The sequence below is a fragment of the Zootoca vivipara genome, chromosome Z (genome assembly GCF_963506605.1).
Source record: "Zootoca vivipara chromosome Z, rZooViv1.1, whole genome shotgun sequence".
In the NCBI taxonomy this organism is placed as follows: domain Eukaryota; kingdom Metazoa; phylum Chordata; class Lepidosauria; order Squamata; family Lacertidae; genus Zootoca; species Zootoca vivipara.
Window position 1 is genome coordinate 2,505,946 of NC_083294.1, and position 12,044 is coordinate 2,517,989.

General features: G+C 52.3%; 1 protein-coding gene across 2 annotated transcripts in view; it reads right to left on the bottom strand.

Moving 5' to 3' along the window:
* Window positions 1-12,044, bottom strand: part of AK1 (adenylate kinase 1) — a 42,059-nt gene that overhangs the window by 19,248 nt on the left and 10,767 nt on the right. Inside the window, exons 1-2 of one of the 2 annotated variants that reach the window (XM_035101508.2) lie at window positions 4,788-4,807; window positions 3,059-3,101 (exon numbers count right to left, since the gene is read on the bottom strand). In XM_035101508.2, coding sequence (XP_034957399.1) covers window positions 3,059-3,068 — 10 coding nt within the window. In that variant the 5' untranslated portion in view covers window positions 3,069-3,101; window positions 4,788-4,807. Of the gene's footprint in view, window positions 1-3,058; window positions 3,102-4,787; window positions 4,808-12,044 lie in introns of those variants that run through there. The other variant, XM_035101507.2, reaches the window with a different exon arrangement.

Genomic DNA, 12,044 nt, shown 5'->3' on the forward strand with positions numbered 1-12,044 from the left:
TGGTTTTAAGGTAAAGGGGCCCCTGACCATCAGGTCCAGTCGTGTCCGACTCTGGGGTTGCGGCGCTCAGCTCGCTCTATAGGCGTTTGTCCGCAGACAGCTTCCGGGTCATGTGGCCAGCATGACAAAGCTGCTTCTGGCGAACCAGAGCAGCGCATGGAAACATCGTTTACCTTCCCCTATTTATCTACTTGCACTTTGACGTGCTTTCGAACTGTTAGGTTGGCAGGAACTGGGACCGAGCAACGGGAGCTCACCCCGTTGCAGGGATTCGAACCACCGACTTTCTGATCAGCAAGCCCTAGACTCTGTGGTTTAACCCACAGCGCCACCTAGGTCCCTGTGGGTTTTGGTTTTACGTATTACCTATTGCCATCTTCAAGATGCCAAGGACGCCATGAGGGCCATGAATGGCGAGTCTGTGGATGGGCGTCAGATCAGACTGGACGAGGCTGGAAAACCCTCCCATGGCTCTTCTGGAGACAGAGGGCGTGGATTCTCCAAAGGAGGTGGAGGATAGGGAGGTGGCCGTTATGATAACAGAAGCGGCGGCTATGGTGGATGTAGAGCAGACATCCCCAAACTCCGGCCCTCCAAATGTTTTGGACTACAATTCCCATCTTCCCTGACCACTGGTCCTGTTAGCTAGGGATCATGGGAGTTGTAGGCCAAACCATCTGTAGAGACTATTATGGCAGCAGGATTCAAGGAGGCTAATCTGGGAGTTCCTACAGAGACAACTATGATAACTACAGGTGAAACTCAGAAAATTAGAATATCGTCAAAAAGTGCTTTTATTTCAGGAATGCAACTTACTGTACTGTATTATTTTTTGTTTTCCTGTTAATTTTGACAAACGCTTTCTTTTGGGAATTCCACAGGAATAAAACAAATAGTTGTAATCCCACAAAAATAAACAGCTTGCACCGAGCATAAATCCTTCCTGAATCAAGAACAGGCACCCCCAAACTTTGGCCCTCCAGATGTTTTGGACTACAATTCCCATCATCCCTGACCACTGGTCCTCTTAGCTAGGGATCATGGGAGTTGTAGGCCAAAACATCTGGAGGGCCGCAGTTTGGGGATGCCTGATCAAGACCATCCTTCTTCCAATGGCCGTATTTATAAAGATTTTCGGAGCTTTACTGAATCTTGTTTAGTTCTCCACCTGTATCTTCCCTTTTTGTAGTCTTACCACAAGCAGCCCAACAGCTTCTGCTACAGGACGGCCTGTTAGAGCTTTCTGAAGGAAAACATTTTAATTTGCCTTTTTTTTAAAAAAAGGAGCGTTTTTAAGCATTTTTGAATACGTGCTTTGATTGCTTTCCCCCACCTCCACCCCTGGATTTCATTTTAACACACCAAAATGGGGGTTCTGACCTATGCTTCACCTATAATTCCCCAGAGTCTGAGCAACATGTGAGGATCCTCCTTTTTTTTATAAATGCATTAATACAGGGGCGTACCCAGGATCAAAACTGGGGGCGGGCCAAGGGGTGGGCCAAGGGGCGGGAGGGGAGGGGCCACAACAGATCATCTACCAGGGCCGTCTTAAGCCCATCCAGCGCCGTGGTGCAAAGGTGCCTTTGCCGCCCGCTCCCTGCACGGGAGAAACGGGAGAGGGGTGTCAGGCAGCGGAGCGGGAAGCTTCTGCGGGGGGGGGGGGGTGATGGGGGGGCTCAGAGAGAGAGCCGCACCTGAAAGTGCCGCCCGGCGCACGCTCACTCCGCACTTTCTGCCAAAGGCGCCTCACGAGTCCAGGGCAGTCTCGAGCAGGTCGGGTGCCCTGACGCTGAGGGGCGGGGATCGCTCCGGCGCCCTGCCCTCGCAAGGCGCAGCATGGCTTCCGCACGGCTTTGCCACGCAGCACCCTGCCTACCGGCCCGGCGCCCCGCATCCCCAGGACTCCTGCTGGGAGGAAGGAGGTGGCCGAGATGCGGGAGATGCGAGGCGGCGCAGCCTGCGGGGCGAGCAGCCAGCCGCTTGGACGCACCCCTCCCAGCTCACAGCGCTGGAGCCCGGTCCTGCTCAGCCCCGCTCTCTAAACAGGTCCTGCTCAGCCTCCCTAAACGGGGCTGCCTTCAGATGTCTTCTAATAGTCTGGTAGCTGTTTTTCTCTTTGACATCTGATCGGAGGGCGTTCCACAGGGCGGGCACCACCACCGAGAAGGCCCTCTGCCTGGTTCCCTGCAACTTGGCTTCTCGTAGCGAGGGAACTGTTAGAAGGCCCTCGGCGCTGGACCTCAGTGTCCGGGCAGAACAATGGGGGTGGAGACGCTCCTTCAGGTATACTGGACCGAGGCCATTTAGGGCTTTAAAGGTCAGCACCAACACTTTGAACTATGCTCGGAAACGTACTGGGAGCCAATGTATGACAAAGACCGGTGTACTGGGAGCCAATGTATGACAATGACTGGTGTTATGTGGTCTCAGCGGCCTCTCCCAGTCACCAGTCTAGCTGCCGCATTCTGGATTAGTTGTAGTTTCCGGGTCACCTTCAAAGCTAGCCCCATGTAGAGCGCATTGCAGTAGTCCAAGCATTGCAGTAGTCCAAGCTACTCACACAGGACCTTCATTCATTCATTCATTCATTCATTCATTCATTCATTCATAAAAAGCAGAGGCGGGCTAATACAGCCAATTGTATTTGATGACAAAAGCATGCCAATCCCCCCCTTCATCCAAAAACAATGTTACTCTCATCCCAGATGGCTGAGCTTGCAGAGAGTAAGGCAGCGGTGGAGGAATCTGGCACAGAAACAGACACTCCCAAGCTGAGATGAGCAGGGTGATGCCCCTTTCGCCTTGATGCACCAGCCTCCACCTTCTGGTCGGCAAGCCCTGGGCTCTGTGGTTGAACCCACAGCGCCACCCGCCATAGGAAGCCCCAAAAGCAGGAGCTGAACACAAGAGCACTCTCCTCCCCAGTTGCAATTGCCAGCAACTGGTATTCAGAGACCTACCCCTGAAATCCAGCTTGTGCGGGCTGGTCTGTGAATTGGGCCGAAAGAGCAATAAGGCGGACCAAGTCAGGGAAAGAGGAAGAGGGTTCACTTACCAGCTGCCATCCTGAAAAATTATGGGACAAGGAGTTCTTCTGCCTGGAATTGAAAAACACAAAACAACAACAACAAAGGGTTCAGTTAGGCTGAAGGCTGCAGAGCTTGGCAAAGGACACCCCAAAAAGCACTTGCTTGAGATCCTTGAAGAAGCTTCAGTCTCCTCTTTCGCAACTGAGGGGAGCAAAATTTCAGTCGGCTCCCAGCTTGGCCTAGTCTGCAAAACATCAAGTTTGCTTCTTCTTCTTAACCTTTTCCCTTACTGAGCAACCTCCTTCACTCTTTCCCTGTTTTCCTTCGAGATTAAATGGAGGGGAGGGAGGGAGAGAAGAAAGTACCACATCAACTACACAGGTGGTAGGGCAAGGGAAACCTTTTTCATCCCAAGGGCCATACTTATTTCTAGGCAACCTTCCAGGGGCCACATGCCAGTGGTTGGCAAGGCCAAAGTCAAAATGGGCAAAGCAACCAATATCAATTTTACTTTTGTACATAGGTTGGTTTCTGCACCCATCCATGCCTCCCTCCAGGGGCGTACCCAGGATCAAAACTGGGGGGCAAGGGGCGGGGCCAAGGCACAGGAGGGGAGGGGCCACAAAGTGGGATGTGGGCGGGGCTATGGAGCCCAGGGGAAACTGACTCCGGTCTCACCTAGGCGCCGGGGCTCTGCTCACAGCATGCAGCCAGGGCGCTCGCTCTGGCCCGCCGGGCTGCCCCCAGTGCACTATGGTCAGGACCCCGGCGGAGCGCCCTGCCGTGGGTGAGAGTGGCGCTGCCGGTGGGGCTGGTGGGCAGAGGCGGAGGCGGAGCACAGGCCAGCGGAGCGCGAGTTCGGTGTTCCCACCCGCTGCGCCGTGCCCTCCAGCTTCCCATCGCGCTCTCTGGTTCCCCGGAGCGCTTGGCCTTGTTGGAGGGCGCGACGGGGAGCTGGAGGGAGGGCGCAGTGCGAATTTGAATTGTGCTGAGGAGAGGCGCGCAAAGCAACAGATCATCTTACGGTAACATGGAGCCTTCCAGTTTTCCTGCAGTGCAGGGGGTCCCTTCCAACTCTATGATCCTATGACTCATAGAATCCTAGAGTTGGAAGAGACCACAAGGGCCATCCAGTCCAACCCCCTGCCAAGCAGGAAACACCATCAAAGCATTCTTGACATATGCCTGTCAAGCCTCTGCTTAAAGACCTCCAAAGAAGGAGACTCCACCACACTCCTTGGCAGCAAATTCCACTGCCGAACAGCTCTTACTGTCAGGAAATTCTTCCTAATATTGAGGTGGAAGCTTCTTTCTTGGCGTTTGAATCCATTGCTCCATGTCCGCTTCTCTGGAGCAGCAGAAAACAGCCTTTCACCCTCCTCTATATGACATCCTTTTATATATTTGAACATGGCTATCATATCACCCCTTAACCTTCTCTTCTCCAGGCTAAACATACCCAGCTCCCTAAGCCGTTCCTCATAAGGCATTGTTTCCAGGCCTTTGACCATTTTGGTTGCTCATGTTTTATGATTTTGTTGCCCATGTTTTATAATTTATGTCTGGACAACTTTGTCAAGAATACCACAACAACCACAACAACAAACAAGTCAAGGTGAACCAAAGAAGGAAGTTAAAGGGAAACGTCTCCAAGGCGCACACAACCTCCACTCCCCCTTCTGACCCCTCCTTGCTTGCAAGGCAGCCCCCTGCCTCCCTCCCGCTCGCCCCTCCTCAAGGACAAGAAGAAGAAACCTCGGAAATGGAACTCGGAAGGCGGCTGCGGCGGGAAGCTACCAATGCAGGAACTGTAATGGAAAGCAGGAGGCCTGGGCACAGGGAAGTGTCTGCCGGGGGCCACCCTCGTGGTCTGTGCTGGGCGGGGGCTGGTGCCTGGTGCTCTGCCCAGTGCCCACCTGCCCTGGCACAGCGGCAGGTCCTGGAAAGGCGCCGGGGTTTACCGGGGCCCTTCTCCAGCGGCGGGCCAGGACTTGCCGGTGGCGCTTGCCGGAGCTGAGGATCGCGGCCAGGGGAGAGGCGAGGAGGAGGCGCCAGATCCCAGTGCAGCTGTGGACGCTGCCCTGGGCATTTCCGGCGAGGGGGGAGGAGACAGGAGAAGAAGAAGAAAGAAGAAGTGGGGAGAGGGAGGGGCTGCTCGCCCGCCCGCCTGGGGGCTCGCCTTGCATCTTGGCACGAGGGCCGCTGGACATCGGAGAGGCTGAGGATATTTATATTCTGCAGCGTTTATCCCTCTCCTTTGTGCATCTTCCTTCCCCGCCGGGTGGCGAACGAGGCAGGCACACCGCAGCGGAACCGAGCGGAGCGCAGCACAGCGCAGCTGAGCACTTCTCTCCCTGCCGGGCCGTAACCATTCAAAAATTTTTTTGCTTTTTTTGCTTCAGGGGCAGCTGCCCCCCGCCCCACGCTGGGTACGCCCATGCCTCCCTCCCTATCCTCCATCCAGAGGCACACCTTCCAGCCAGGCAAGGCTGCTCCCGATGCTAAGCAAGGCCAGTGTGAGATGTGGCTGGCAGAGACAAGGGATGCGATCCGGAAGAGTTACGAGGGCCAGATAGTGAGGCCTGAAGGACCAAATTCGTCCCTTGGGCCTGAGGTTCCTCCTCATCCCATGGTGGGAGAAGAAGCTGTCCTATTACAGATTGCCTACAGTACACAAACACACTCATGCGACTTGGTGTGTCAACCCAAATAACCGTTTGCTGGCTCTGCTTCAGGTGAGAGGCCAGAAATGGAGAAGATCGTTGAGGCCCCAGAGGTTCTTCCTGTAACCCACAGCATTTCTCAAACTTTCTCCAACTGTTGTCGGACTACAACCCCCATCATCCTTACTTAGCAGGACCAGTGGTCAGGGATGAAGGGAGTTCATAGAATCCTAGAGTTGGAAGAGACCACAAGGGCCGTACAGTCCAACCCCCTGCCAAGCAGGAAACACCATCAAAGCATTCTTGACATATGGGTGACAGCAACGCGTGGCCGGGTCAGCTAGTAGAATTATAAATTTGGAAGAGACCACAAGGGCCATCCAGTCCAACCCTCTGCCAAGCAGGAAACACCATCAAAGCATTCTTGGCATATGCCTGTCCAACAACAGCTGGAGACCCAAGTTTGAGAAACACTGCTCCGACACTTGCCGTCTTCCACCCCTACCCCACCAAAGATCCAGGATTAGAGATCATAGCCTAGGACATGTGCGGACTTCCTGCCTCAGAGGAGCAAACCCAAAGTGGCATGTCTCCAACGACAGTGGCCAGCTTTGCAAGGCAAACATGCAAGATGCCCACCAGTCTGGTTGCAGCTTCTGAGAGAACACAACAGCCCTACACAAACATATCTAGGAGAAGCAGGGAAGGGAAAACAGTTGCACCACAATGGCGATTGCAGGTGCCTTAGGATGGAGTTCCCGTGGCAACTATTACCTGGCAGCAGTGCTGCCACCGTCAGTCGCCAGGAGACAGACAGCAAAGTAGAGCCAGCCAAACAGAGAAGATAAAAAGGGAACATCTTGCTCCACAGTTGGTGAGAGTTGGAGCATAGCAACATCTGGAGGGCCACAGGTTAGCTGCCCCTGGAGTAGAATGTGCTGAGTCAGGTGGACAAATAGTTTGACCTGCTGTGAAGCAGTTTCCCAGGTAACTGACATCAATACCAGGAAAGATTCTAGAGCAGATCATTAAGCAAACAGTCTGTGAGCACCTAGAAAGGAACGCTGTGATCACTAAAAGTCAGCATGGGTTTCTGAAAAATAAGTCATGTCAGACTAATCTGATCTCATTTTTTGACAGAATTACAAGCCTGGTAGATGAAGGGAACACTGTGGATGTGGCCTATCTTGATTTCAGCAAGGCCTTTGACAAGGTGCCCCATGATATTCTTGTAAAGAAGCTGGTAAAATGCGGTCTAGGCAATGCTACCATTCAGTGGATTTGTAACTGGCTGGCTGACCAAACCCAAAGGGTGCTCATCAATGGCTCCTCCTCATCCTGGAGAGTTGTGACTAGTGGGGTGCCACAGGGTTCTGTCTTGGGCCCAGTCTCCTTCAACATCTTTATCAATGACTTGGATGATGGGCTTGAGGGCATCCTGAGCAAGTCTGCAGATGACACCAAATTGGGAGGGGTGGCTAATACCCCAGAGGACAGGATCACACTTCAGAATGACCTTAACAGATTAGACAACTGGGCCAAAGCAAACAAGATGAATTTTAACAAGGAGAAATGTAAAGTACTACACTTGGGCAAAAAAAAATAAAAAATGAAAGGCACAAATACAGGATGGGAGACACCTGGCTTGAGAGCAGTACATGTGAAAAGGATCTAGGAGTCTTGGTAGACCACAAACTGGACATGAGTCAACAGTGTGATGCAGCAGCTAAAAAAGCCAATGCAATTCTGGGCTGCATCAATAGGAGTATAGCGTCTAGATCAAGGGAAGTAATAGTACCACTGTATTCTGCTCTGGTCGGACCTCACCTGGAGTACTGTGTCCAGTTCTGGGCACCACAGTTCAAGAAGGATACTGACAAGCTGGAACGTGTCCAGAAGAGGGCAACCAAAATGGTCAAAGGCTTGGAAACGATGCCTTATGAGGAACAGCTTAGGGAGCTGGGTATGTTTAGCCTGGAGAAGAGAAGGTGAAGGGGTGATATGATAGCCATGTTCAAATATATGAAAGGATGTCATATGGAGGGGGGAGAAAGATTGTTTTCTGCTGCTCCAGAGAAGCGGACACGGAGCAATGGATTCAAACTACAAGAAAGAAGATTCCACCTAAACATTAGGAAGAACTTCCTGACAGTAAGAGCTGTTCGACAGTGGAATTTGCTACCAAGGAGTGTGGTGGAGTCTCCTTTTTTGGAGGGGAATTTGTGGCTCTCCAGCCATTGTTGGGCTTGAACTCCCATCTGCCCTGAGCTGGGATCATGGGTGCTATAGTCCGATACCAGAAGGAGTCTTAACTTCTAAAACAGCATGTGCAGGGGCGTACCCAGGATCAAAACTAGTGGGGGGGCAAGGGGGGGCCAAGGCACGGGAGGGGAGGGAGGAAGCGAGCGGGGCGGGGGAGGAGCCGGAGAGCGATGGCTGCCGGGCGAGCATCAGCAGCAGAGGCAGCTGGGGAGTCTGCAGAGGCAGGCGGAGGAGGAGGAGCACAGCCCAGCGGATCGCGAGTTCGGCGTTCCCGCCTTTCAGCTTCCCGCCGCGCTCTCTGGTTCTCGGCCGCGCTTGGCCTTGCCGGAGGGCACGACGGGGAGCTGGAGGGAGGGCGCGGCGCGGTGGGCGGGAACGCCGAACTCACGCTCCACCGGGCTGTGCTCCACCTCCACCTCTGCCCACCGGCAGCCCTGCTTCTAGGGGGGGCAGCTGCTCCCGCTGCCCCGCGCTGGGTACGCCCATGAGCATGTGCATAAATAGGGATGTGGGACTTGTGGCTGAACCACAACTCCCACCATCTCCGAGCATTGGCCATGTTGCAACCCTCTGGACCAGGTATCCCCAAACTTTGGCCCTCCAGATGTTTTGGACTACAATTCCCATCATCCCTGACCACTGGTCCTCTTAGCTAGGGATCATAGGAGTTGTAGGCCAAAACATCTGGAGGGCCGCAGTTTGGGGATGCCTGGGGTTGATTAACTTCGTAGTCCAAAAAAAACAATCTTTGGAGGGCATAGGGCTGTGTGTTTGTGTGTGTGTGTGTGTGTGTGTGTGTGTGTGTGTGTGTGTGTGTGTATTGGACTTAAGACCTGGACAGACTCATGAAGCTATTAAACATTAAAAGCCTCCCTAAACAGGGCTGCCTTCAGATGTCTTCTAAAAATCTGGTAGCTGTTTTCTCTTTGACATCTGATGGGAGGGCGTTCCACAGGGCGGGCACCACCACCGAGAAGGCCCTCTGCCTAGTTCCCTGCAACTTGGCTTCTTGCAACGAGGGAACCGCCAGAAGGCCCTCGGTACTGGACCTCAGTGTCCGGGCAGAACGATGGGAGTGGAGACGCTCCTTCAGGTATACTGGACCGAGGCCATTTAGGGCTTTCAAGGTCAGCACCAACACTTTGAACTGTGCTCGGAAATGTACTGGGAGCCAATGTAGATCTTTCAAGACCGGTGTTATGTGGTCTCGGCGGCCGCTCCCAGTCAAAAAAAATAAAAATGTGTGTGGTGTGCTCTTTGGAGAAAAGCTGGGATACTTTACTCCGGTGTCTCTGAACCTGAAGCCTTGGAGAGCAGCTGCAATTGCTTCATATTTAATGGTGGGAGGTCAGCTTGGATTACACCCCAAGCTCAAGTTGCCAGGACCATGAATGCCTCTCCTCCGACAGATGAAAATAGAGACACATACCATAAAGCACTGCCAAAAACCTCCCCTGCTCCCACACGAGCGGTGTTGCGTCCTTTTTTGGCGCATGGCGGGGCAGGATGCTCAGGGCCAACAGAACCACCTGCACTAGGCGAACCCTCACCGCCAGCGCTTCTGGGCACGGGTGCATGGGGGCCAGAGGGTACACGGAGCCCATGTACTATAGAATCATAGAATCCTAGAGTTGGAAGAGACCACAAGGGCCATCCAGTCCAACCCCCTGCCAAGCAGGAAACACCATCAAAGCATTCCTGACATATGTCTGTCAAGCCTCTGCTCAAATACCTCCAAAGAAGGAGACTCCACCACACTCCTTGGCAGCAAATTCCACTGCCAAACAGCTCTTACTGTCAGGAAGTTCTTCCTAATGTTCAGGTGGAATCTTACTTCTTGTAGTTTGAATCCATTGCTCCGTATCCGCTTCTCTGGAGCAGCAGAAAACAACCTTTCTCCCTCCTCAGCTCAGCCCTGGCCACTGGAGCCAAATGGGACTGCGCTGCACCCCTGCCCACCCATGCAGGGAGGAGTATGCCCAGTCAATGTGGCCCTGGGCAGGCAAATCCCCACCCCCAACACTGGCCAGGTGACCATTCAGCAAGGGGGTCAGGGATATAAAGGCCGGCCGGCCAGGCCAGGCCAGGCTCTGGGGCTCACAGGACGGGACAGGGATACCTGGCTCATGCCCTCTAAAAATCATGCACCCAGAGTTACGCCCGCTTGCCCCCCATGCTACGTGCCCACACCTGTTCTTTTTTAATTAAGACACTTTCTAGTGCAAAAGTATAAACAGAAAACAGCTCAGCAGCAAAATAGCATTGCACTTTTCCCTCTTTTGTTACAAAGGGCAGATCCATACCGTAAGGGTGCTGGGAATTATAACTCTGTGAGGGGGAAACTACCCTTCCCGTGATTCTTTGGGGCAGTCATGGGCTTTAAATGTGCTGCGTATGTGGTTTGCATGTGCCCTTTTGAAGGCAACAAGAGAATACCCTTTCCCAATTCCTTTTTGCTGATATCTACAACTGCAAATTACAATGCTGGCTCCACAAGTCCAAACCGAGACATTAACCCCAACTTCACAATTTCTATTTGTGGTCTTTGTCACTATTTTGAAGAGCGGGGAGCTCATTGTATTGTATCCGCCCACCCCAGCATGGAATAAGAAATAAAGATTACATTTCTGGTTTGGTTAGCCCCTTTGATCACACATTTTTGATAGGGAAGCTTTTCTGCTGCATTCCAAAGCTCACTGCACCAACAATAATATATGGAAAATAGATTCAGTAACAAGTCTAGCTGCAACCACCAAACTCTTTTGACCCCGCAGGTGTGTTGTTTTCCCAAAACATGAAAAGCAAATCTTTGTTTTGCACTTCTCACCATCATTTGCCCATTTGCAAGGGTTGCTTCATTTGGCCCAGGAGGCCATTTCCCCCAAGCCACTCTCACCTGCATCATAGATGACATCAGGGGTAGTAGGTAGGGCAGGTAAACATGCAGCTTGAAAGTAATTACCTGGGGACTTAGGCCTCCCCCAACTTACTTTTGTGCTGCGTTTCTAAGCACACGTCTAAGTATCAACAACCTCAGATATGCAGATAACACAACCTTGATGGCAGAAAGTGAGGAGGAATAAAAGAACCTTTGAATGATGGTGAAAGAGGAGAGCACAAAATATGGTCTGAAGCTCAACATCAAAAAAACCAAGATCATGGCCACTGGTCCCATCACCTCCTGGCAAATAGAAGGGGAAGAAATGGAGGCAGTGAGAGATTTTACTTTCCTGGGCTCCTTGATCACTGCAGATGGTGACAGCACTCACGATATTAAAAGACGCCTGCTTCTTGAGAGAAAAGCAATGACAAACCTAGACAGCATCTTAAAAAGCAGGGACATCACCTTCCCGACAAAGGTCCGTATAGTTAAAGCTATGGTTTTCCCAGTAGTGATGTATGGAAGTGAGAGCTGGACCATAAAGAAGGCTGATCGCCGAAGAATGGATGCTTTTGAATTATGGTGCTGGAGGAGACTCTTGAGAGTCCCATGGACTGCAAGAAGATCAAACCTATCCATTCTGAAGGAAATCAGCCCTGAGTGCTCATGGAAGGACAGATCGTGAAGCTGAGGCTCCAATACTTTGGCCACCTCATGAGAAGAGAAGAATCCCTGGAAAAGACCCTGATGTTGGGAAAGATGGAGGGCACTAGGAGAAGGGGATGACAGAGGACGAGATGGTTGGACAGTGTTCTTGAAGCTACGAACATGAGTCTGACCAAACTGCGGGAGGCAGTGCAAGACAGGTCACGAAGAGTCGGACACGACTAAACGACTAAACAACAACAAATTCAGAGCAGAAGAAAAGCCTTCTGAATCAGGTCCAGGACCTGCTAGTCAAACATCCTGTTCCCGAGATGTGGCCAACCACTTGCTACAAGGTGAACCCCAATAGCAGGACCTGAACACAACAGCATACCCATCAATTGCCCCAGAAAAACCGGGACTTCCCATTTTCCCCCAGGAGAGCAAGGCAGCCATTTCACATGCTTTCTGGCCAAGATCTTACCCAAGATCTCACCCCCAAAAAGTAGGATTTTGGGGGGTCTGCAATCTCATTTGCTGCCCCAAAATGTGAGTTTTTGG